The 22,699-nt window shown below is 39.0% G+C and overlaps 5 protein-coding genes and 2 pseudogenes across 8 annotated transcripts; 5 read left to right on the forward strand and 2 right to left on the reverse strand.

The window, feature by feature from the left end:
- LOC109128773 (uncharacterized) lies at positions 1-492 on the forward strand. Its single transcript, XM_019235723.2, has one exon. The coding sequence runs from the start codon at positions 108-110 to the stop codon at positions 375-377; it is 270 nt and encodes an 89-aa protein (XP_019091268.1). The 5' UTR covers positions 1-107; the 3' UTR covers positions 378-492.
- Positions 130-2,344, forward strand: LOC104741923 (uncharacterized). Its single transcript, XM_010462855.3, has 5 exons — positions 130-1,143; positions 1,239-1,366; positions 1,451-1,521; positions 1,612-1,693; positions 2,039-2,344. Exons 1-5 carry the CDS (start codon positions 690-692, stop codon positions 2,057-2,059), a joined length of 756 nt encoding a protein of 251 aa, XP_010461157.1. The 5' UTR covers positions 130-689; the 3' UTR covers positions 2,060-2,344.
- Positions 2,345-3,384: 1,040 nt separating this feature from the next.
- Positions 3,385-4,777, forward strand: LOC104741924 (putative clathrin assembly protein At1g33340). Its single transcript, XM_010462856.3, has one exon. It carries the CDS (start codon positions 3,488-3,490, stop codon positions 4,649-4,651), a length of 1,164 nt encoding a protein of 387 aa, XP_010461158.2. The 5' UTR covers positions 3,385-3,487; the 3' UTR covers positions 4,652-4,777.
- A 355-nt stretch (positions 4,778-5,132) lies between these two features.
- LOC104741925 (pentatricopeptide repeat-containing protein At1g33350 pseudogene) lies at positions 5,133-8,593 on the reverse strand (annotated as a pseudogene). Of its 2 annotated transcripts, none has more exons than XR_015580863.1 (3): positions 6,376-8,593; positions 6,198-6,258; positions 5,133-6,110 (listed from the first exon to the last, which is right to left on the reverse strand). The product of XR_015580863.1 is annotated as a pentatricopeptide repeat-containing protein At1g33350 pseudogene, transcript variant X2 (transcript). The 2 variants fall into 2 exon arrangements; XR_015580862.1 differs by having other exon boundaries at positions 6,204-6,258; positions 6,376-8,442.
- Positions 5,483-6,168, forward strand: LOC104741927 (22.0 kDa heat shock protein pseudogene; annotated as a pseudogene). Its single transcript, XR_015580864.1, has one exon. The product of XR_015580864.1 is annotated as a 22.0 kDa heat shock protein pseudogene (transcript).
- On the forward strand, positions 6,763-12,738 carry LOC104741928 (CLP protease regulatory subunit CLPX3, mitochondrial). Its single transcript, XM_010462861.3, has 15 exons — positions 6,763-9,490; positions 9,593-9,654; positions 9,796-9,878; positions 9,981-10,060; positions 10,166-10,216; positions 10,303-10,377; positions 10,464-10,541; positions 10,884-10,940; positions 11,058-11,128; positions 11,212-11,311; positions 11,411-11,515; positions 11,710-11,772; positions 11,889-12,011; positions 12,090-12,257; positions 12,473-12,738. The coding sequence occupies exons 1-15, from the start codon at positions 8,651-8,653 to the stop codon at positions 12,512-12,514; spliced, it is 1,998 nt and encodes a 665-aa protein (XP_010461163.1). The 5' UTR covers positions 6,763-8,650; the 3' UTR covers positions 12,515-12,738.
- An 837-nt stretch (positions 12,739-13,575) lies between these two features.
- Positions 13,576-14,285, reverse strand: LOC109128774 (uncharacterized). Its single transcript, XM_019235724.2, has one exon. The coding sequence runs from the start codon at positions 14,112-14,114 to the stop codon at positions 13,845-13,847; it is 270 nt and encodes an 89-aa protein (XP_019091269.1). The 5' UTR covers positions 14,115-14,285; the 3' UTR covers positions 13,576-13,844.
- Between the last annotated feature and the right edge of the window lie 8,414 nt (positions 14,286-22,699).

The raw sequence follows: 22,699 nt of genomic DNA on the forward strand, positions 1-22,699 counted from the left end.
AAATCTCATCTTCTTCATTATCTAACTTCACAACACACAACACAACTCTCCATTTTTACAAAACTTAATAAACTAAAGAGTTTTCTCCATTCCAAAAAAAAAAAAAGATGAGTTCAACTAGCAAAGCATGGTTGGTGGCAGCAAGCATCGGAGCCTTGGAAGCGTCCAAGGATCAATTCGGCATATGCCGGTGGAACTACTTGATCCGATCTGTGAATAAACGTATCAAGAACAACGTGAGATCGGCTTATCAGGCGAACAGGTTCTCTTCTTCGTCCGCCACCGCTGCTGCCTCCGTTAAGGATGACAACAAGGCCAAGCAAGCTGAAGACTCTCTTAGAACGGTTATGTACTTGAGCTGTTGGGGTCCTAACTAATGTACCCATCCATGTAACAATGATTCTACTTTTTTTTTTTTTTCCAAACAATGATTCTACTTGTACATAATAACGTTGATGAATTCAAATAGATATATGAAATTTTTTGATACAATTAATATTTTTGTATTGTGTCTGAAAAAAAGAGAAAAAGAAAAAAAAAAGTGTGTACATGACAAATAACATATTCAACAAAATAGTATGCGAGTAAAGTAGTGTTACATAAATGGGCCAAATCCACTTAATGGGCCGGGCTGAGACTAGGAGACGTCATCATCCCGAAACCAATCCCGTCGCCGTGGTTCTACTACCATGGCGATCCTGGCCATAGCCGCTCGCTTCCCTCTTCTCCTCCGTCTCACTGTCCCGTCTATCTCGCCTCCTTCTGTTATCCACTATCGACGAACTATTATTCCATCCGATGGATTCAGCAACCGGTTACGCTCGATCCTCCGTTATTCATCGTCCGACAGCGGCGGAAGCGGCAGTGGCGACATAACCGGCGTTAACGATTCCGTCACTGTTGTTTCGGGTGTTCAGAGTCCTAATTACTTGAAATGTACGGATGAAGAGTTGATGAAGCAGTGTAGATTAGAGACATTTAGAGTTTCAGGACCTGGAGGACAACACCGGAACAAGCGTGACTCCGCCGTGCGTCTTAAACATCTCCCCACCGGAATCGTAGCTCAGGCAGTCGAGGATCGTTCACAGCACAAGAATCGTGCTTCTGCTTTGAATCGTCTTCGCACGCTTCTCGCCATCAAAGGTCTCGGTTCCTTCTCCTCTCCCCAAGTTTCATTCTTTGGAACTTTAACTTCTCCAATTTGATTTTAAATTTTGCTTTTTTTTTTTTGTTATCAGTGAGGAACAAAGTGGACCTTGATGCGTATGCTCCTCCTCCTGAGCTTCTTCAGATTCTACCTCCTAAGTCCACTATCAGAACTTCTTCTGGTTCACAGATTGGTCCCAACAATCCTAAATTTGTACCTGTATGATGAACTCCTCCTCTAGCTCCTCCTATCTTCCCTTTACCTTTTGCTTTGACTCAAATACACAATTGTAATTTGTTACAGGGAATGCAAGCTTTGCTTGATGTTGTTTCTGCTTCTGACGGTTCTATTGCCGATTCTGCCAAATTGCTTGGGTAACAAATCACTCTTTGAATCTGTAATTCTCTAAGTGTAGTTGTCATTGGCCTAACTTTGAGTCAACCTTACTATTTGGTTTTTTGAAGTTTGAGCACTGGTGGCTTATCTCGTTTGATACTCTCCCATGATGGTCTTCGTATGGCACTCAATAGCATGAGAGCAGCCAAGGTATTGTTTTCATTCTTTTATCAATCCGAATCCTCTGTTATTAGGAGTATGCCAATGAGGTAGTCATGGTGCAAAGTGTATTCTCTGTTTTTCATTGAAAGGTCCTTAGAATTTTATCTTGCGATAAAGCAATCTGAAACCATGTTTTTATTGGTTCTGCCTCCTGGAAACAAGTCTATATGTAGATATGCTTGAAATGCATGCTTGCCTTCTTTCTATCCCATCTCCCTCCTTACTTCTACGGTTACTCTATCTACTCATAGGACATAGGCGGTGGTTGCAGCATTATTTTGTAGGGAATGAACAACTTTTCTAAATTGAAGAACTTTTTTTCTGAGTTTTCAGGGAATGAAGCCTCTCAAATAGTCGGGATGTATTGCCTTTGAAAGATGATGTGCAGGCCTTTGACGAGCTTTATTTGGGTAGCTACTGCAGCACAGTGACTACCATTTCTTGCACCATATTTTGTATATAAAACAAAGGTGAAATGCTGAGTTCAGTCTAACATTTGTACTTCTACGATCATAAAAACAGTCACGTATTTGAGATGTTATACTATAATAGGCTGTTCAAATGTTTGCAGTAAGTTTTTGCACCTTTGTTATGATTGTGTTGGAACCATTTTGGATTAGTTATATTCCTTGTTCTGTTCTTGTTTTGTTTTCTCTCCACATAAGAAAATAAATTTCGTTGGTGATGTTAAGTGGAAGTGGCTATCTGGTACGTTCCTACCTTTCAGAATTCCATGGTTGTCTATATAAAGGGTTGTACCTTACACGATGAAGCACATGCAAGTTTTGTTTTCAATTGATAGTTACGTGCAGTAAGGGTATCTCCCTTTTAAAGATATGAAAATTACTTTGTGATATGGCAATCAAACAAACCTAGTGCCTTCAGCTACTTGGGCTTAGTATGTATCTATTTATTTTCTTTTCTGATATTAGTTAGCTAGTGAGTTTAATTACACGTATATGACACGCTTACATTTCGGTCAGCGGAACCAAGGAAGAAAAAACAGGTCACTTCCTGCAGGAATGTCCTCAGGTATATTGGACATTGAAAATAGCAAAAGAGTTTGATGCAGAATCAGATTCTTGTAGAATGAGGTTCTCTTCTTCCCCACACAGGAAAAGAAATAACTTTTGTGGAGTTGACTCTTGAGAAATGTTTGTTTATTCATTTTTATCCAGAAAACAACAAGAGTTAGAGCCTCGTGGGTGCATTCTGACTCACTCCTTATATATTTTAAACATGGATCTGAATTCTGAAGGTCTGCTCGATAGAGTGAGAATCCTCGACTCCTGATGGAGTGAACAGAGACTATTCGCCCTTCCCTTTTATCTCTACCTCTGATATGAATCGTAGTGATTGATCAGCTTTGGTACATGCAAATTTCCAAAATTCTTATAGTGAATGATCAGGTTTGGTAAAAAAAATCTCATGTTGATACCATAGTCACTCTGCTCTTAAATAAGAAAGCAGAAACATATGTTTGTGGATGTTCTATTTTAGTCATAAAGCTCTTAGAGCATCTGTCTAAAGTGAGTTTGACTTTCATGAGACCTAAGCCCTGTTTAATAATATTTGCAAGGATAATTCCTTACTTTAAGTTGAAAGAAAAGATCTGATTCCTCACCACTATTTCTTGGGGTATTTATTTCTTTTATTGGCAACTTTCTCCTCTTGTCTCTCCTGTCTAATCGTATAATCATGTATATATATAGACTTCACTACAGAAACAGTTCTAATAAGACTTGCAACATCCAATAGTATCATTTTAGTCCGTAGATATCAATGAGGCTTGATTTATCTTCCAAGCTTCGGCAAGTTCTTGGCCTCGCCAAGGATCATGCATCTATTGGCAGAGCTATTGTACAAAACTACAATGAAAAAGCGTTTTTTGACATTGAAGTGGCAGTGGTTCGAGCCACCAGCCATGATGATTGTCCTGTTGATGACAAAACCATGCACGAGATACTCTTTCTTGTCTCTAACACCCCGGGCTCCATTCCTTTTCTTGCTGAGCAGGTCTCACGCCGTCTAGCTAAGACAAGAGATTGCTTAGTCGCCGGTAAAACTCTGTTACTTTTCCACCGTCTCTTGCGTGGTAGCAGTCGAAGTATCGAGCAGCAATTGCATATTGCACACACCTCTGGTCATCTCCAAATAGGTTGCTGCTGGTTCATGATGAGCTCAGATCCTCCATCCTTTGTTTTTCTGCAGAACTATGTAGCTTATCTCCAAGAAAGAGTTGGATGGATCATCAACCAAGCTGGTAAGCTCGAACCTGTTATGTCTGGTGGTACAAAATTTAGTCGTTACAAAGAGAAGTCCATGGATCTGGTGTTCCACATCTTACCGAAGTGCCAGGAGTTCATTGCACAGGTGTTGAAGTGTTCACCGGTTCATTATGCCTGGCCTATAGATAACCTGGTTCAAGCAGCTACAGGCAACATCTTGAAAGAGAGTTTCCAAGTCTACATGACGTATTCCGATGGGATAGCCGCACTGGTTAACATGCTCTTTGATCTCTCAAGACCCGCAAGAGATTTAGCTTGCGGAATGTTGAAGAAAGCTTCTCAGCAGATTCAAGATCTCCGCTTACTATATGAAAAGTGTAGAGGATTCCCCGGTTTGAAAAGCTTGGATTACCCATCTGTGCAAGCCATTACAATGGATCATATCGTAGCACTAGAGGAATGCTCAAGCTATGGAGGCAAAAGAAATTTCTCTGTCTCCACCAACCTAAGTGATCCAGTCACCTGCAATGAACGAAAACAAGAAAACCATTTCACGGATTTTTCATCAACCAGTCTTTTCTTATTTCCAGCTGAGACCAAAATCAGTATGGTTTGGGTTGTTTTTGACAATGAAGATGGTGAAGAAACAGACAAGCAAAAAGAGCAAGCTTCAACAGGGAGTACAAGAAAGTTGCAGAAGTCAGGTAGAGGTCACTGATCAGAGAGATTGTGTCTTTTATTCGTGTTCCAATTAGAGAAACAATTATATAATACTATTGTTGTCAATTTACATTATAGCAACATATACATGGGTTCTCCAGATTTTATATGATAATTTTGTGCATATCCCGATTTGGTTCAACATATATTTTCAGTGTTACAAGTTAAAAGAGCAAAAGAAAGGATAAGTAGTACACTTCAAACTTGTATTGTTAAGTCTTCTGATTCTGAAGTGTAATTTTCCCGCTGTATAGTTGATACTTGATATGGTACATTTAAGAATCAGAAAACTTATCAATACCGTTTTGTTTTTTCTGAGTAATGTATAGTTTGAACTTTGGAGTCTTTTGGACCACGCAATGCAGAATAAGACAATAGAGTAAAGAATAGGCAATGAAGCATACCTAAAAACTCCAAAAATGGAGCATGCTTCCCATCATGGGCCTATATCTTGGGTCTTTTACAAAATACTAATTATATGCATTAAGGACTTCACTATATATACTGACAGAAGTGTCCGGAACATTACAGAAAAGAAGACCCTTGAAGTCTTAAACCACCAAGCTTCTGAGTAGAACATTCTCAATTTCTCGGTCAATAATTCAGTAAATACAAAAGGATAACAAATAAAGACGCAAGAGTGTTCGAGAATCTGCAGCATTATTCACTTCATAAGACGCATCTATATATTGACCACAGACTTGCACCATTAACCTTCATAGAGAAGAGAACAAACATCAAGGTCATCACTAGAAGTCTAGAAGTAATAACCATTTGTCACCACTCTCCATTTACCCAATCTACAAGAAAAGAAAGCTCTAACCAAAACATGAAGCAAATCTATCTTCCTATGTTAAGTCTTTTCTTTTTAAATCTGTTCCTCGGAAAGATCAAAACAACTGAAGGGTCCTTGCCATCTGCATTCGACACTCCGGGAAGTCTACTAGCTGATCTCTGGCGAGATCGGTTTCCTGATCCTTTCAGAGTCTTGGAGCAAATCCCATTGGGTATTGAGAGGGATCAGAGCGTGGCTCTGTCTCCTGTACGAGTAGACTGGAAAGAAACACCAGAAGAGCATGTGATCAGGCTCGATGTACCAGGAATGAAGAAGGATGAGGTGAAGATAGAAGTGGAGGAGAAACGAGTTGTGCGAGTAAGCGGTGAGAGGAAAAGAGAGGAGGAGAAAGAAGGAGATCATTGGCATAGAGTGGAGAGGTCACATGGCAAGTTCTGGAGACAGTTTAGGATGCCTGATAATGTTGATTTGGACTCCGTCAAAGCCAAGCTTGATAACGGAGTACTCACCATTACCATCAACAAGCTTTCCCCAGACAAAGTTAAGGGTCCAAGGGTTGTTGACATTGCGTTCCAAGAGGACCAAACTGGCAAACTCAGTTCTGCTTAGTCACAAAAAGAACTCTGGTTGAATCCAGGATTGTGTTTGATGTCTGTAAAATCTGTGTAATCGAAAACGCTAATAAATTATATAACACTTCTTTATCTTACACAAGAAAATGTTAGAAAGCGTAAAGATCATAACTAACAAGTACCGATGCATAGTATATAAGAGATTTCCCCTCTCGCCAAGTTTAATCTTCCATGGACCTGGAAAATAAAAAGGAACAGGCAAATTGGGGAGTTAACTATTAAATCATCGCTGGAAGCACATAAAAATTAGCTTCATTTCAACTAAATAAGTGAGAGTGAAACTCAAAGACTTACTTTCTTAACAAGCAACATAGTTTCTACTGGAATATCACCCTAATAGTTCCTCTTCTTATACCATAGCCAAAAAGTACATAACATTACCGTACCAGCTTTTGTGTATCAGAGACAAAGTATCTAGCTTCTGCAGTTTCTGTGAAGCCATATATCCAGTGCAAATCAAATTTTTTTGCAGGAAGGTTTTTTTAGAAAGTAGAGTGCAGCTTTGTCAAGTCAAATGGAGAATCAGAAAGAGATGAGGCTGTCAAGCATCATATATATCTCTATATTCTTTGGATGCGATTTGTCAAGAGAATAGAACTGATGGACCTCTTCATCGATCTCAATCCAACTACAACCTGGGGTTTTATAAGCATTTTGGTGCTTGATCCTCTTTCTAGCTTCGCGTGCCTCTTCCCATTTACCCATCTCTCCATATAAATTCGCCATCATAGCAATGTAACCTCCATTGTTAGGATTCAGAGCAACCAGATTTTTCAAAGCAACTTCAGCCAAATCCAAATGGCCATATTTCTTACAAGCGTTGAGCAAAGATCCCCAAATTGCCTCATCTGCTTTCATCTTCATTGTGGAGATAGCTTCCAATGCTTCTTCGAACTGACCAGCCCTGCCTAGAAGATCTATTAGGCAGCCATAGTGCTCAATCCGTGGCTCAATACCGAATCTTTTTGTCATGAGATCGAAATAAGCACGGCCTCTTGAAACCAAACCCCCATGAGTACATGCGTTGAGAAGACCAATAAAAGTAATGTGATCTGGTTTGATACCATTACTGTTCAACTCTATCATTTCTTCAAACACTGCTATAGCTTCTTCGCCTCTACCATGGAGGGCAAAGCAATTGATCATAGAATTCCAAGCTGTTAAACTTTTCTTTGAACTCATCTTAAAAACAGAGCTTGCTTCCTCCAAGTGACCACATTTTCCATACAAATCGACCAAAGAATTCGAAACAAACACATCAGAGGAAAGATCACGACGGTATGCGAAAGCATGAATCCCTCTAGCCAGCTGAAGCGTACCAGTTTGAGCACAAGCGGAGAGGACACAAACTAAAGTTACCTCATTAGGACGAATATGAGGCTCATTGATCATCCGTCCAAATAGAGAAATAGCTTCAACGAAAAGACCATTCTGAGAACAAGCAGCAAGAATAGCGTTCCAAGAAGGAACTTCACGGTCAGGCATATCTTCAAAGAGAGCAACAGCATTGGATATATCACCAGACCTAGCATACCCAGAAAGCATAGCAGTCCAGGAAACAACGTTTCTCTCAGACATTTCGTCGAACAGTTGTCTTGCAAGAGGAATGTGAGAAACAGAGGAAGCGTAGGAGTGAAGAAGAGCAGTTTGAACAACGACGTGGAGATGAAACCCGGATTTAAACAAGTGGGTATGCACCAAAGGAGTTGAAAAAGCAGAGGAGAGATGTGGAGTAGACTTAAGAACAAGTGGGTAGATGAAGTGATTAGGACGAGGATAAGAATGACTAACCATAAGACGAAAGAAGGAGAAAGCTGAGTATGCATGAAGTGGGAGAGAAGAAGAGTAAGCAGTTAAAACGGCGGCGTAGAGATGCGTATTGGGGTAAGAGAAACGATCAAAGATAAAACGAGCGTAAGAGAGGTTACAGAGACGAAGAGTACAAAAACGAAGAAGCTTGAAACAGAGGAAAGGTGAATCCTTTAGTCCCGAAACTATCAGAAAGTTCTGAACTTGCTTCAAATGATTAAAATGCGTCGACTTTGAGATCGCGGCGGAGACGAATTGATTCAGTAATTGCTCCGCCATATGTGACGACGACGGCGCGTGGAGGTAGTAAGAGAATTGTGTTACACGTGTCCCCATGTGCACGCACTTCCACCAAACGTGAAGAGAGAGAGAGGGAGAGATGAGATAGATGTGTGTGCTTCGTCTTTTTTCTCTCCGAGTCTATCGTTTTCTCTTTCGTCTTCACTTTTCTCCGTTTTTATCGTCTCTTCTCCAAATTGATGGATTTAAAAAGGTCTCCCCACTTCGATCTCTAATCTCTAACCTAACGCTTCTTCATTAAATTCTTCAGACAGATTACAATAACGTATATATATATATATACACGACACACACACACACAAAAAAAAAACATCATTGAAGCTGATGCAGACAAGACATATCTCTTTGATTCCGATCTCGTGTCTGGGTTTTTGCGTTGCTGATTCTGTTTTGTCTGTTTGACACATACGGTTATACATACACATCTTTGTTTTTTGTTGTTGTTATCAAATCAATTCAAATGTCTGGAATTTGGAGATGGAGGAATCTAAAGTCTCTAGCTTTACATGCTCGTTCTGTTTCACCTCTACAAACGCGTCTTCATTCTCTTGAATTGGGATCATCATCGCCTCGTCGCCGTATTCAAGAACGATTCAAATCGGAACAAGGTGGCGGAGGAGGAGAAGGAGATGATTTTCCGGTACCTGTGACACGACGGAAGTTGAGAGCAGAGCCGAATTGTCCACGTTGCTCTAAGCAAATGGATCTTCTCTTCTCCAACCGTCAGTTCCCTTCTTCTAGTCTTCTTCAACGCCCTGATGAATCTGATTCCTCCTCCGGCGACGGCGACGAAGATAGTAAAACCAGTTTCCAGTCTGTTAATTTCTGTCCGACTTGTAAAACTGCTTATGGATTCAACCCTCGTGGTGTCTCTCCTCTTCAAGGTACCTTCATTGAGATCGGTCGTGTTCAATCACCAACCACGAACAATACTACCACTACTACTTCCAAATCAACTAGGAAACAACAACAGCATTCAAAGGATCCAAATCAAGGATTCAATTACAGAAACAAACTTAGATCTTCATTTTGGGATACACTCAGATCTTACGGTGCTGAGCCACCTGAAGATTGGTCTCCTCCTCCTCCTCATCCTCCTCATCCTTTGAACGCTTCTCCTCCTAACAACATTGCTCCAGCCACTAACGGTGCCGTCAAAATGGATCCTTCTCCTTTACCCGATCCAGCTAATGACGTTAGTCGATGGGGTGGAGCTAGTTTAGGCAGAGACTTTCCTACTCCAAAGGAGATTTGTAAATGGCTTGACAAGTTTGTCATTGGCCAAAGCCGTGCCAAAAAGGTTCTTGTTTTTCACTTAAACATTGAATATACACTGATCATGTTCTGCCATCAGTTTTGTTACTTAGTACTTACGACATGGTGGTTTTGACTTTGATCGTAGGTGCTCTCTGTCGCTGTTTATAACCATTACAAGAGAATATATCATACCTCTATGAAGAAAGGGTTGGTTCTTTCTCATCCATTGTTGTTGATTCACCTGGCTTAGTTACATGATCGGACGAATTACACCGTTCAGTCTGTTATGGTTTATTGTGTGTATAAGGGTTTGTGTTGGAAGCTGACGTTGTGGACCTTGAATACTAGGTCAGCAGCACAACCAATTGATGATGACGATAATGTAGAATTAGATAAGAGCAATGTTCTCTTGATGGGGCCTACTGGCTCTGGTATGAACTTGTGTGTTTGCGATCATATTATATTCTTTACTTCTCATATGCACTCTCCTTGCTGACTCTGACATAATTGTCTATTTGATTCTTGAACAATAGGGAAGACATTACTTGCAAAGACTTTAGCTCGGCTTGTAAATGTTCCTTTTGTCATTGCTGATGCAACTACACTGACTCAGGTAAATTCTTGATTCTTTCAGTGGCTTTTTGGAATCCACATTAAACATATTAGGTGTAGCTCCTGGAATTATGATTTCATATGTTGTTGTATGGTGTCTTTACAGGCTGGTTATGTTGGTGACGATGTTGAATCAATCCTTCATAAGCTATTAACGGTACCACTTCTGACTAAGTCGAGGTTAATATTCCCAGAACACTTTCCATCTTGTTGCATTTCAGAAGATTCCCTTATGACTTGTAGGTCGCTGAGTTCAATGTGCAAGCAGCACAGCAGGGAATAGTCTACATTGATGAAGTTGATAAGATAACGAAGAAGGTCAGTATGCATGACATGATAACTCCTGAACTCAATAAGAAAAAAAATAATTGGGCTTTACGCTTCGTGGATTGTCTCTATTGCAGGCTGAGAGTTTAAACATTAGCCGGGATGTTTCTGGTGAAGGTGTCCAACAGGCACTTTTGAAATTACTAGAAGGCACTGTAAGTTGATTGCTTTCTTACACTTTGATGCATCTACTGGAATCATTCTTCACTTGACATGAGGCACTTGCATAGTGAGTTATAGTGAAGTCTCTAGAATTGATCCTCATTAAAAGGTCTTTGCAATATACCACAGGAGAGACTAAAAGTTATTAATAAGACATTAATGAACGCGACATCACATAAATTACTAATCCATGTAGACATATGTGTTCTTACCAAAAAAAAAAATGTAGACATATGTGTTAGCATTCTGAGGCTCTTTCTCCAGAAGAGAATTGTTCTGGATTCAAGCTTTGCTTCTTCTGATCATTGGATCTTCTTCTCTCTCTTTTTTTCCAGACCGTAAATGTTCCAGGAAAGGGAGCAAGGAAGCATCCACGGGGTGACCATATACAGGTTTAGAACTGGTTACTTTATCATTGAATTATAATTGTTTAGTTTTATTACGCATCTAAAGGTGTTGTTTGTTCATATCATTCCATTGATATTACTGGACTATGCTATGATGTACAGATAGACACAAAAGATATTCTCTTTATCTGTGGAGGAGCATTTGTTGACCTTGAGAAGACCATTGTGGATAGGTAATTCATTATGCTTCCTTTTTGTTGAACATACATTGGTGGTTATGTTTTGACTTTGATCAGCATCTCAATTGTTATGCCAGACGACAAGACTCATCAATTGGTTTTGGAGCTCCTGTTCGTGCGAATATGGCTACCAGTGGAGTGACCAGTGGTGCATTAACGTCATCTTTGCTAGAATCGGTAATTACTTTAAAAAGTTCTTGAGCATCTGTTTCCCTATTTAAGGCACTTCTCATTCCTGGAAAGAGCTTTAGTTTTGGAATGCCGGCTGCATTTCAGGTTGAGAGTGCCGATCTGACAGCATATGGCCTTATACCAGAGTTTGTAGGACGCTTTCCCATATTAGTTAGTTTGTCAGCTCTAACAGAAGACCAGCTCATTCGGGTAATTTCAAAATTTTCATAGCTTATTTGATCCTGTAGCTTTTAGTGCATTTCTTTGATTGCTCATGTTGCTGCTCCATTACACCTACTGATATCAAAGTGAGATAGTGGTTGCCATTTTCTGAGGCCTTGATTTTTTTTTTGCCCTTCTCATATTTAAGTGTAGCTAATATTTCCTTTCCTTTTTCTCTACAGGTGCTAGTAGAACCCAAAAATGCTCTTGGGAAACAGTACAAAAAACTATTTAGTATGAACAACGTACGTTCCCTGGAAATATACACTTACCAAGACTTGCATGCAAAAAGTATCTAGTTTTAAGTTTTAAACTTGACCTTTTGGTTCCTGACTGGATGATCTGATTCAATTTTTTTCAGGTAAAGCTGCATTTTACTGAGAAAGCGCTTGAGATAATTTCCAAGCAAGCGATGGTGAAGAATACAGGTGCGAGGGGACTAAGAGCCTTACTTGAAAGCATTCTTACTGAAGCCATGTTTGAGGTACTTCAGCTACGGCGAATATTGTTTAGCTACTAAATGACTCTTGCCTTCACACTTCTTATTTCATATTTTTCTCAGATTCCAGATGATAAAAAAGGAGATGAAAGAATCGACGCGGTTATTGTAGATGAGGAATCAACAGGCTCAGAGGCTTCTCGTGGATGCACAGCAAAAGTACTCAGAGGAGACGGAGCTTTTGAGCGTTACCTCAGCGAGAACAAGTCAAAAGATACTACAGAAGAAACGGTATGACTGAAAAGATCATTTATTGTCGGCTCCTTTAGTCGATATAAACTAGTTCTGTGGCAGTTGATGCCAGATATTTACTCTTCTGAAAGTCTGTTGAATAAGCGCTACTATTTATGTTAATTACCAACACAAGTCGCATCTGTTTCTTTATTACTTGTGTCTGCACTTGGCTATATAATGACTAGTCAAAACCTGATGGGCGTAATTTGCAGGTTGAGGAAAGAGTGGGATCAGCGAGAGCAATGCGGTTGTAAAATATAATGAGAGAAGAAGGGTTTTAACATACAGAGTTTCTTGATTATTTTGTAAAGAACAGCATTCATAAAAGTGCAAGAGGATGGTTATCCGCTTTGTACAATAAAAATGTTAGCTTACACAGATTCGAAAAAGTTGAAATCGTTACATAGAAAGAAAAATAGGACCGTGTAAAACATTTGTAATTCTCTACTTCAAATGACAAGTGTTATTAGTTTTGTCAGTTCATGATGTTGTTTCTCTAAGTTTCTGCAGATCACCAACCAAAAAGGTTGTTATCACTCTATGAACATATCAGATTTGATTATTTTTATAAAGTATCTGCAACTTTTCTCTCCATCAGTTACTGCAGATCACCAACATTTGTAAACTTGAGCTTGTCATTCATTAATCATTACAGATACAGCGACTTCCCCTTTCTCCGTGTTTCGGTTAATAAGAAACATACAGCGTCATCATTAATGGAAAATCTTGTGCTTGCTTGATGAGCATAGCTGCACCTCATGCTGTTAACACTATTCTTCTTCAGTAATTGTGACAAGCATGTCTCCAGACTCAAATCATTACCAAACTGAAAACAGAGCACTCTGTATCATCTATCTGCTAATCATACTAACGAGTGTACTACTGTATGTTTCTAAATAAGGAAACTCAATCCGCATTTGTGGCGGGTCGGGAAATCAAAGATAATAATTTTGATAGCACCTAAGAATTCTTCCATGCATTGATTAGCTGATGAAAAGACTCTTATATTATGCAAGGCAAATGTATAACAAAAGGCACGTCAAGCGGTTAATGGAACCCCTCGTACGATGCAGTAAAACTCAGTTCTAAGGTTAAGAGGAATCATTCCTCTGAGGAATGGACAAACATCACACGGGCCAACAAAGAAATGTAAGCTAATAAGCACTCTCAGTATTGGATCAATCTTGTAATTTTATCAAAAGACTTTTGAGTGATAATTGTGTCTCCGCTCGGTAAAAGTGATGATTCAAAGTACGTAATTTTAGTCATAAACTCATAATTGTGTCGTAGTTGCAGCAAGTAACTAGAATCAAGATGAATCAATTCTGTGATCTTTGAAATTAGATTAATCGACTGATTAAGGAGCCGTTTAAGGCTTTACAAGTAGAGAGTATACTATATACTGTAATACATTGCAGCCAGTAAACAAAAGTGAGTCGCTTAACTCCTTGTGAGACCATCTTGGCAATGGACCCAATCGAGTCAGCCTTATGCAAACTCCTCCAGATTCTTCTTCGACGAATTCGGTGACCTGATTTGGAATTTTGCAAGAGATGTCAAGAAACTCTTGTCGATCCGTACGCGTCAATTGGGACCCCAACAACTCAAGTACATGACCGTCCGGAGTGATTCCTCAGCCTGTTTCGAATTACTGACAGAAGTAACGGCGGCGGAAGAGGAGGAGGAGGAGGAGGTGAATCTCGTGGTGTGAGAGATGGGTCTGACGTTGTTACGGAGATGATGATTCATAGAACGGAGAACGTAGTTCCACCGACAGACGCCTAATTGATCCTTCAATGCCTCAACGACTCCAATGCTCGCAGCCACCATCCATGTCTTGCTCGTTGCACTCATCTTCAGATTTAAACACTTTTTTTTTTTTTTTGTTGCTTCGCTTTTTTTGATATTTGTTTTCTTTTGGCTTTGATGTTTGTAAATATTTGCAGATGAATTTATAGAATTGGAATCGACGGGTTGTTTTATAACAGTACAGAAACAGACAAAACTGCCGCAAAGTCCCAAGTGAACAACAAAAAAAAAAAAAAAACAAGATGCTTTGAGCTGATGGTTTTGCTCGATGTCGATGACTTGAATGACCTTTTTGCCCTGGTGAGACTACATAGCTCACGGGTTAGAGACAAATTAAGATAAAGGGTAAAAGTGACATTTTGCTGATCCAAGATATTGCCACGGTTCTAGCAATCCCGCAACTGGTTTTGAAGACCACGATGGGATGATGGTTCGCCCCCACCTTACCTTAACTTGCCTTCAAGTGGTTTCTCCTTCCCAATTTTGGTCTCGTGTAGTCGTTTTCATTTTAATTGTTATTATCTCTTGGAGACTGTCTAATTTATTTTAATGGTAGGAAAAAAGATTGGATATCCCTTTGTTTATTTTATAATGAAATGAATTATTTAAAAACTTTCTAAAATATTCTCCAAATAATTCTCAAAACTTTCCAATTATCTCTACTACCAGTTTCGAAATTGACATTTACCACAATTATTTTTTCAAGTTTGAAAACAGTGTTTAATCTGCCTATTATCTAGTCATCTTTTATTTTCCGTTCTAGACTCCTAATTGGTAACATGATTTATTGAAGTTAAGTTGTAGAGAATATTATAATTCAATGTAATTTGTAGTATAAATTATGGGGTAAAAATAGCAATGTAATGGATCGATATAAAAATATAATTTATTAATCTTATCAAAATTACTAATTGGTGACATTTTTGTGGTAGATGTTGCAGTATGTATTATTTGATTATAATTATTAAAAATACCAGTGAATATATTTCACAAAATTATAAAAATAAAAATATATAAATAATAAAATAATTTTAATATACACAAAGTTAACTAAACTTTTTTGTTACATTGCAAATTAAAAAATTAACTACATACATGCCATAATATTTACAACCTTATCATATTTAGGTCTATGCCTATTTTCATTTCAAATGATAATAAAAAATAATAATTTAGGAAAATATAAAATAACTAATTAAAAATTATTAAACATAAGTAAAACAGTAAAAATTATTTTTATTAATATATGAATTAAATAAAAACAAAAAGAATAAATTTTTGTATTATTGTAAACAAAAAGAATTTCCATGATGTTGAATAATATTTTGAGTTAACAATTTTACAAATGATATAAATCAAAATTGTAAGTCAACCATAACCACTACAAAAAAACGATTGATTTACATCATTTATTTTATATATTTGTATCATGTTTAAATGATGCAAAAATAATTTACACCACTGTAATGAATGATTTACATTTTGTTGATGCAAATAATTTGTATCATCGATTGAGATAAAAATTTGCTTCAATTAATAAAATTGATGTTTGTTTACATCAGTTACAAAAAATGATATAAGACTTACATCATTTTTACTAAATTGATATAAAAGATTTGAATCATTTCTCAAAACTAATATAAAATAATCATATCATTTAAAAATTGATGTTAAATCCAGTATTATAATAAGTAATATAAAAAATAATTTTGTCTGAGTAATATTTAATTATTTATAACTTTCAATCGTTTAAAATTTTTAATATATTCATTTATTTACAATTAATATTTATGGATAAGTTTAGCTAACCGTAACTAGAATCTTTAAAATAAATTAACTTTTGATTAAAAAAAACAAACTCAATTAAACATTTGATTTTAAGGCTTAATATATGGAACCAGTTAAATTAGAAATAGGCAAACTAATCTGGTATTTATAGAAGATATTGTCTCATCACACCTTAAGAAGTATCCGATGTGGGATACTAGAACTTTTTTTTTCTTCTTGTTTACAAACAAAAAAAGGATATTAAATATAAACAATAATCATCAACATATAAAAATAAGTAACTACTCTTTAGTTTATTACGTCTCTCTTTGATTACTAAATGGACTATTCCTGTAAAAATAAATCATATATTTTACTTGATGATGATGAATAAGGATCCTTAATAATCCAACGAAAATGAAGATACAACTCTCTTTTTTTTTTTGGAAAAACAAAATAAAACTACAGCTAGGTTTGCTTTGTAGCTGATGATCTGCTATAATTTTTGATCGATCAACTTTTTCAATATTTATCTTCTAATTACGTTTATTCTTTTTAATATATATATATATATGTAATTTTTAAATGATATTAATAGAATTTATTTAAACATCAGTTTTAAATGATGTAAATTTTGTATCTTTTTAAAAAATGATTTTATACCAAACATAAATAAATACATCAATTATCTAAATGATTTACATTTTTATTTTAAATCGATTTTTCAAAAGTGATACAATATAATAGAAACTGAATCAATTTTAACTATTTGATGTCAAAATAGATAATTATAGTATCATTTAAATTAATTGATGTTATGTTGTATATATTTACTTTACTTATTGTAGAAAATGAGTTTCACACAATGAATTTGTTTAAAGGGGGAAACAAATTCAGTAAAGCTATCTCTCTTAAGAAATCGGATCAAAGCTAACAAGCAAAAGAGAATTGAAAACTCTTGGAAAACAAATTAGGGTTTGGTCAAGAACAATGAAGAACTAGAGTTTTTGTATTAATTGATGGATGATTTACAATGGGGAAGATCCCTCCATTTATACTTTGCCTGAGATTACAAAATATATCTACTTTCCTAATAATTTGCATCAAGATTAGGAAAATTTCCCGATGCTAGCTAGGTCGGCCGCTGGGCGATCTGGAAAGTCGGCGTTTCATTCTGGAGCTGGGCTTCCTGAAAGTGTTGGGCCTTCATTCGTAGACTGAATCCATCTCAAAGCCGAACTCCCGGTTTAGGTATCCGGTTTCCTTGTTGGTTTAGATTGGTATGTTGGGGGTGTCAATTCCCGCACCAACAATTAGTCCCCCCCAGTTCGGTTGACTCGAAAGTTAATTCGAATGTTCGAACTATAGGAAGAGAATATCCGATCTAAATTATAAGGAAAATCGAATCTAATCATCCAGATCCCCGCGCCGTTTCGCCATCCATTGCTGACACGACACGTGTTGGACGCGTCACTTCAATCCACTCGAAAGCTGAAGAGTCACATAGGTTGAGTAGGTCATAATGACTACGCATAGAAATGTCGCCCAACCCTTCCTATAAATACAAGATATATGCCTTCATTTCTCTATTTTCCGCCAAACGCCTCAAGGTATTCATTATGTTCTCTCTCGTTTATTTACTTTTCGCAGTCACGTATTTATTTTTCCGACATCCTTCCACACTCTCCCGTGATCCTGCTATGGCCAGTACTTTGACCCGCGTTTCCTCCTCTGATACCAAAAGCGATCAATTAGTTCGTCGTAGATCAACTCGCAAGTCGCCCAGATTGGCGAGCACAAATCGAAACAGTGGATCCGTCAGATCGGACAGTGAGGCGCAACTTTGTCAATCCCTCAATTCAGACCAGACTACTGTTCATCTGACGCCTATCATAAATGAATTGAATCGAGATGGAGGCTTTGCAATCGTACCCGAGTTGCCATCTGGTGATTTGAATGTCGGCGAGTGCCGAGCTCCGAATCCAGAAATCTTGTCTGACGATATCTCCCCAAAGCTCGATCACCGGGGTCAAATAGGAGGCAACAAAACTCAAAACGATGTCAAATATGTGCAAGAGATGTTGAACAATTGCGGTCTCAATAACTGCGGCGTCTCTATTATAATCCTTGGAGATCACCATCGACCGTGGAATCCGCCAGAAGGGTACATTTGTCTTTATGAAGATTTCTTCACTCAGAGTCGCCTCTGGTTTCCCCTTCCGTCTTTACTCACTTTGTATGCCCATCGACAAGAAGTGGCGATATGCCAGCTCATGCCAGGAAGCGTTTGCAACTTCGTGGCTACCTTGACTGTTGCGGTGGAGGCTGGTATCCGAGTCGGAGTTCAATGTTTCGAAGCTTTAACGAACTTCAAAATTTCAAAAGTTGATGGGACTTGGATGGTCAACATGAAACTTGCGCACAATTTCTATCGCAGCAAGAAGACCAGCAATTTCAAAAAATGGGGAGCGAAATATTTTTTCGTCAAGGTCGACAAATATTCGTTCGAGGATCCTCTGAGTGGCTGGCGGAGAGTGTGGAATACCAATTCTGGTAGAACTTTGTTTCCTAATTGCTTTGGATTGGGCACATCTTCTTCTGACCTGATTTAACCTTTTGTTTTCTGCAGTTCGTCCATTGACAGCTTTAAGGTTAGCACCCGGATTTATTCCAGTTAGAGAAGTACTCTTTGCGGGGGCGGATCTCGAGTGGGATTTAATAAGCTGTATCCAAATTGAAACAGCCATGGGAAAAGCCAGAACTAACTTCCCAAGTTTCACCAATTCGTTGGGCCAGTCGTCCCAAGTTCCTGGGAACACAATAGCTAATGCTACGTTATTCCAATCTCGACGGGTGAATGTCTCTACTGAAGCTGGATCTGAGCGAAGGCAGGCCAAGGAAGAAGAAAAAATCGATGCGCCCGAAGTGGAGTTCATTATGTTGATATTCTGACTGGGGATCAGGTTATCGAAGATCCAAACACGGAGAATCCACCATCCTCCAACGTGCCCAACCTTACCCTTACTATCCCCGAACACTCTGAACCCCAATCTGACTAAGGGGAAAAGAAAAAACGAAGAAGAAGAAGGGCAAAGGGAAGAAGAATGATGAAACCCCTGCTGGAGATTTGCGAACCAGTCGTAAACGATCCGCATAAGAGGCTGGGCTCGAATCTGCTGACCGATTTCGTGTTGAGAGGGATGACGACCGAACTGAAAAGTTCACCTTCGATTACTTTGGAGATCACCCACTTGTCACGAATCGGGCAGGTGCCGGAGAACTTTTCCGAAATCTAAAGGTCTCTCACCGAATCCTCCCTGAAACAGACGAGCTGAAATACAAGCAACAGTACCTCGATAATGTTGAATCCTTGCTGATGGTTAGCATTTTAATTATCCTTGGGTTTATCGGAAAATTTCGTCATGATTAAACTCCCTAAAGCCTTCATTTACATGTGCAGACCGCTGCTTGTATCAATTCGATGACTCAAATGTACGACAGGCGAGTTAAAACAATCTCATCTTCCAAGGAAGAGTTCGAGAAGATGAAAGAATGTCTCAAACAAATGCGAGCGGCTGACAAGCGTAAGGACATCAAAATCAAGGAACTTCAAGCTTCCATTGCTGAGAAGGACGTGGTTATTGCCCAGTCCGAAATGAGGATCGCCGACTTAGAGTCCTATGGGAAGACTCTCGAGGCGGATAAAGCTAGGCTCCACGAAGAACTTTGCGATCTGGACTCGAAATTAAACTCGGAAGTAAATCGTCTTTGTAGAGATCGCCAGGCGAAAGTGGAAAGGAAGGCGAAAAAGGCCCAAGACCGGTTGGACAATGTGAATGCTTATCTGGTCGAACAGGAGAAGGTAGCTCGCCCCAAAGAGGATGTGCTCAACCAGGCTGTCGGAGTCCAAGAAACTGTGGAATACCTGCTTGGGAAGGGTGCAATCATCCCTGACGATCAGATCGCTGTGATGAGGAAAAACGAATGAAGGCATGGGAGGAGGTTGAAGCCCTAGACATCATTGAGCTGGAGAAAGGTGATCTAACCATGTCGTCGGACCACCTTAGCTTCGAACTCCTCCATCCTGGTACTGTGGCTCCAGACTCTGTTAGGCATCAGCACGGATCTAATGCCAGCATCTTTCAAGCCGATCTCTCGGACCCCCTGAAAGTTTGATGTAGTAGTTCTCCTTCGTTGTTGTCGTTTTTATTAAAAACCTTGTAACGACATTGCCCGTTTTGTGGTCAGTTTCCTTTTGTTAACTTTCCTTTTTCATTAGCACGGAATATTTTATTTTATGCCTAAGGAGGAGATCTTGTCGAAGAGAAATGTTAATCTTCTAATTTCACAATTGGAAAGCATTCGCCTGGGATTTGTATAAATATACAAAGTCCATCCCCCCAATTGATCATAAATCTTACCGGATAAAGAAGTTTCGGGATGCCAAGCTCTGTAGGTAGTATCAATCCTGAGGTTGAAGTTGGAAACGATGTTCCAACGTTCTCGAATTCAGAAGCTATTGAAAGGGGGATGCCAAGCTCTGGTACCATGGATGCTGATGTTTCGCGTTAAACTGGAGGCGAGGTCGAACTTAGAGAATTTCTTTTCTCGCATTGAAGAACGCCATACTGAATATCGTAAATGGCTTGCCGTAGCAGAACAAACGCAGAGTGGTCTGCTAGTTAAGCTTAAGCTGCTCGAGTCCCATCCAATATCCTGGGTCGAAAATGGATTAGGCAGGGTCGCGGCTATGCCGTCTTGTTTAGTTGCGTACTGCAACGCGTGCTATTACTCAGCAAACTCAACTGTGAATGATCCGACTTTCTTCCTGAGTGGCGAGTTTGTGCCTTCTGAAGTCAAGCCATTTTATATGAACAAACGTGCCGATAATGTTGAAGCTGCTGCAGCTCACGCCTTCATTCGCCAGGTAACACTTTCGAACTCTGTTTGTACTATTTCTCATCAAACATCATTACTAACTGGAGATTTTACTTTCAGATCAAAACCGCACATCGGGAGCAATGCCATAGACTGTATTATCATCGCCTGAAAAAGAACGAGATCGATGACCGTCTAGCTGTGCTGGAAGCCGAGATCGCCACCTTGAAGGCGAAGAGAAAAAGAACCATAGGTCGTCTCGACGAAGCCGAACAGAAGATCAGGGCAATGGAATCCCGGCCCGAAGATTGGGAAAAAACAGGACTTCAGCTGTTGTGGCCCATGCTGAAACGTCTGAGGACAGATACTCGAAAGATTGTAGCAGGGCTCGCCCAAGTTCGGGATAATTAAAGTATTTGTAACTAGCAATGTGAGCTATTCGTTTTTGAATTATTAATAAAATTGTCGCGTTTGGACAAGTTGTGTTTGCAAGAAATAAAGTTCAAACTCTATTCGGAATTTTACACGAGGAGAGACGTCTCCCGGCTTACATCGAGTAATCTTTATTGGGTAATTTAACCCAAGCGTATATACGCTTTGGCGGAGGGCGAAGTACGGGACTTTGGCTTACCTCCTCTGTTTCAGTTTGGAAGTCGGATGGCGAAATTTAATACTCTGGGTCACGCTTACATATCTGTCCGAACTGGAACTTGCGAAACAATTCAAAAGAATTCTCAGGGTTCAGCATATTCTCTCGCCGGAGAGTTAGTGCGTAATAACGCAAGTCGATCATCTGGCCAGGATTTCGATCAGTTTGGTTCCGAACTGGATAGACGTAGTAGTCTTAAAAAAAATCATTCCCGAGGCATAACCGCAACATTAAATGCGAACGCGGTTTCACAATGCAATCTGATTGGCTGGGGTAATCTCGAGATGCAGCGTGTATCCCCCTCTCAATCTGATTGGGTGCAAGATTTTCGGGACGCAACATTGATCTCCCCCCCCACTATAAATAGAAGGAAAATGGGGTACGCTGAGCATCTCACATCCAAATTTTAGAAGGACAGACTGCAAAGCATGCCTACAACAACTCGATCCGCCTAGTTAAGGCAAGCTCGAGAATTAACGGCTGCCGGAGTCAGTGGTTTTGATCCTGAATCATCAGATGTTGCCCTCCCCTTAGAAGGGACGACCTCGTCTCAATCTCGCGAGCTTGCTATTACTGGATCTGACATGGCGGACCTTGAGGAGAGTCCGTTACAAAAATAAACTCGTATGTATCGAGCCCGCTGTCAAAGGATGAGCGCATACATCAAGGCCTTTCGCCACGGTGCCAATTGTAGAAACTGAGTTTCACACAATGAATTTGTTTAAAGGAGGAAACAAATTCAGTAAAGCTATCTCTCTTAAGAAATCGGATCAAAGCTAACAAGCAAAAGGGAATTGAAATCTCTTGGAAAACAAGTTAGGGTTTTGCTCAAAAACAATGAAAAACTAGAGTTTTTGTATTAATTGTTGGATGATTTACAATGGGGGAAGATCCCTCCATTTACACTTTGCCTTAGATTACAAAATATATCTACTTTCCTAATAGATTGCATCAAGATTAGGAAAATTTCCCGATGCTAGCTAGTTCGGCCGCTGGGCGATCTGGGAAGTCGGCCTTTCATTCCAGAGTTGGGCTTCCTAAAACTGTTGGGCCTTCATTCATAGACTGAATCCATCTCAAGGCCGAACTCCCAGTTTAGATATCCGGTTTCTTTGTTGTTTTAGACCGGTATGTTGGGAGTGTCAATTCCCGCACCAACACTTATCAATAAGTAATTTAAAATTACATCACTTAGTTTTATGATATATTTTAAATGATACAACGAATACTTTTTTTTGTAGTTAACACATTGTAACTCAAACTCAACTTTAAAATTTTTAGTTTTATTGTTGATTGGTAATAATTTCGAATAATCTATGAATTAATTCAATAACTC

The sequence above is a fragment of the Camelina sativa genome, chromosome 14, assembly GCF_030686135.1.
Source record: "Camelina sativa cultivar CO46 ecotype springtype chromosome 14, ASM3068613v1".
NCBI lineage: Eukaryota > Viridiplantae > Streptophyta > Magnoliopsida > Brassicales > Brassicaceae > Camelina > Camelina sativa.

Bases quoted from the DNA above. Each gene is read 5' to 3' on its own strand.
- LOC109128773 (XM_019235723.2), top strand. From the start codon at position 108: ATGAGTTCAACTAGCAAAGCATGGTTGGTGGCAGCAAGCATCGGAGCC.
- LOC104741923 (XM_010462855.3), top strand. From the start codon at position 690: ATGGCGATCCTGGCCATAGCCGCTCGCTTCCCTCTTCTCCTCCGTCTC. The intron at 1,144-1,238 runs GTCTCGGTTCCT...TTTTGTTATCAG, and splicing joins CACGCTTCTCGCCATCAAAG to TGAGGAACAAAGTGGACCTT. The intron at 1,694-2,038 runs GTATTGTTTTCA...CTGAGTTTTCAG, and splicing joins ATAGCATGAGAGCAGCCAAG to GGAATGAAGCCTCTCAAATA.
- LOC104741924 (XM_010462856.3), top strand. From the start codon at position 3,488: ATGAGGCTTGATTTATCTTCCAAGCTTCGGCAAGTTCTTGGCCTCGCC.
- LOC104741928 (XM_010462861.3), top strand. From the start codon at position 8,651: ATGTCTGGAATTTGGAGATGGAGGAATCTAAAGTCTCTAGCTTTACAT. The intron at 9,491-9,592 runs GTTCTTGTTTTT...CTTTGATCGTAG, and splicing joins GCCAAAGCCGTGCCAAAAAG to GTGCTCTCTGTCGCTGTTTA. The intron at 10,542-10,883 runs GTAAGTTGATTG...CTTTTTTTCCAG, and splicing joins TGAAATTACTAGAAGGCACT to ACCGTAAATGTTCCAGGAAA.
- LOC109128774 (XM_019235724.2), bottom strand. From the start codon at position 14,114: ATGAGTGCAACGAGCAAGACATGGATGGTGGCTGCGAGCATTGGAGTC.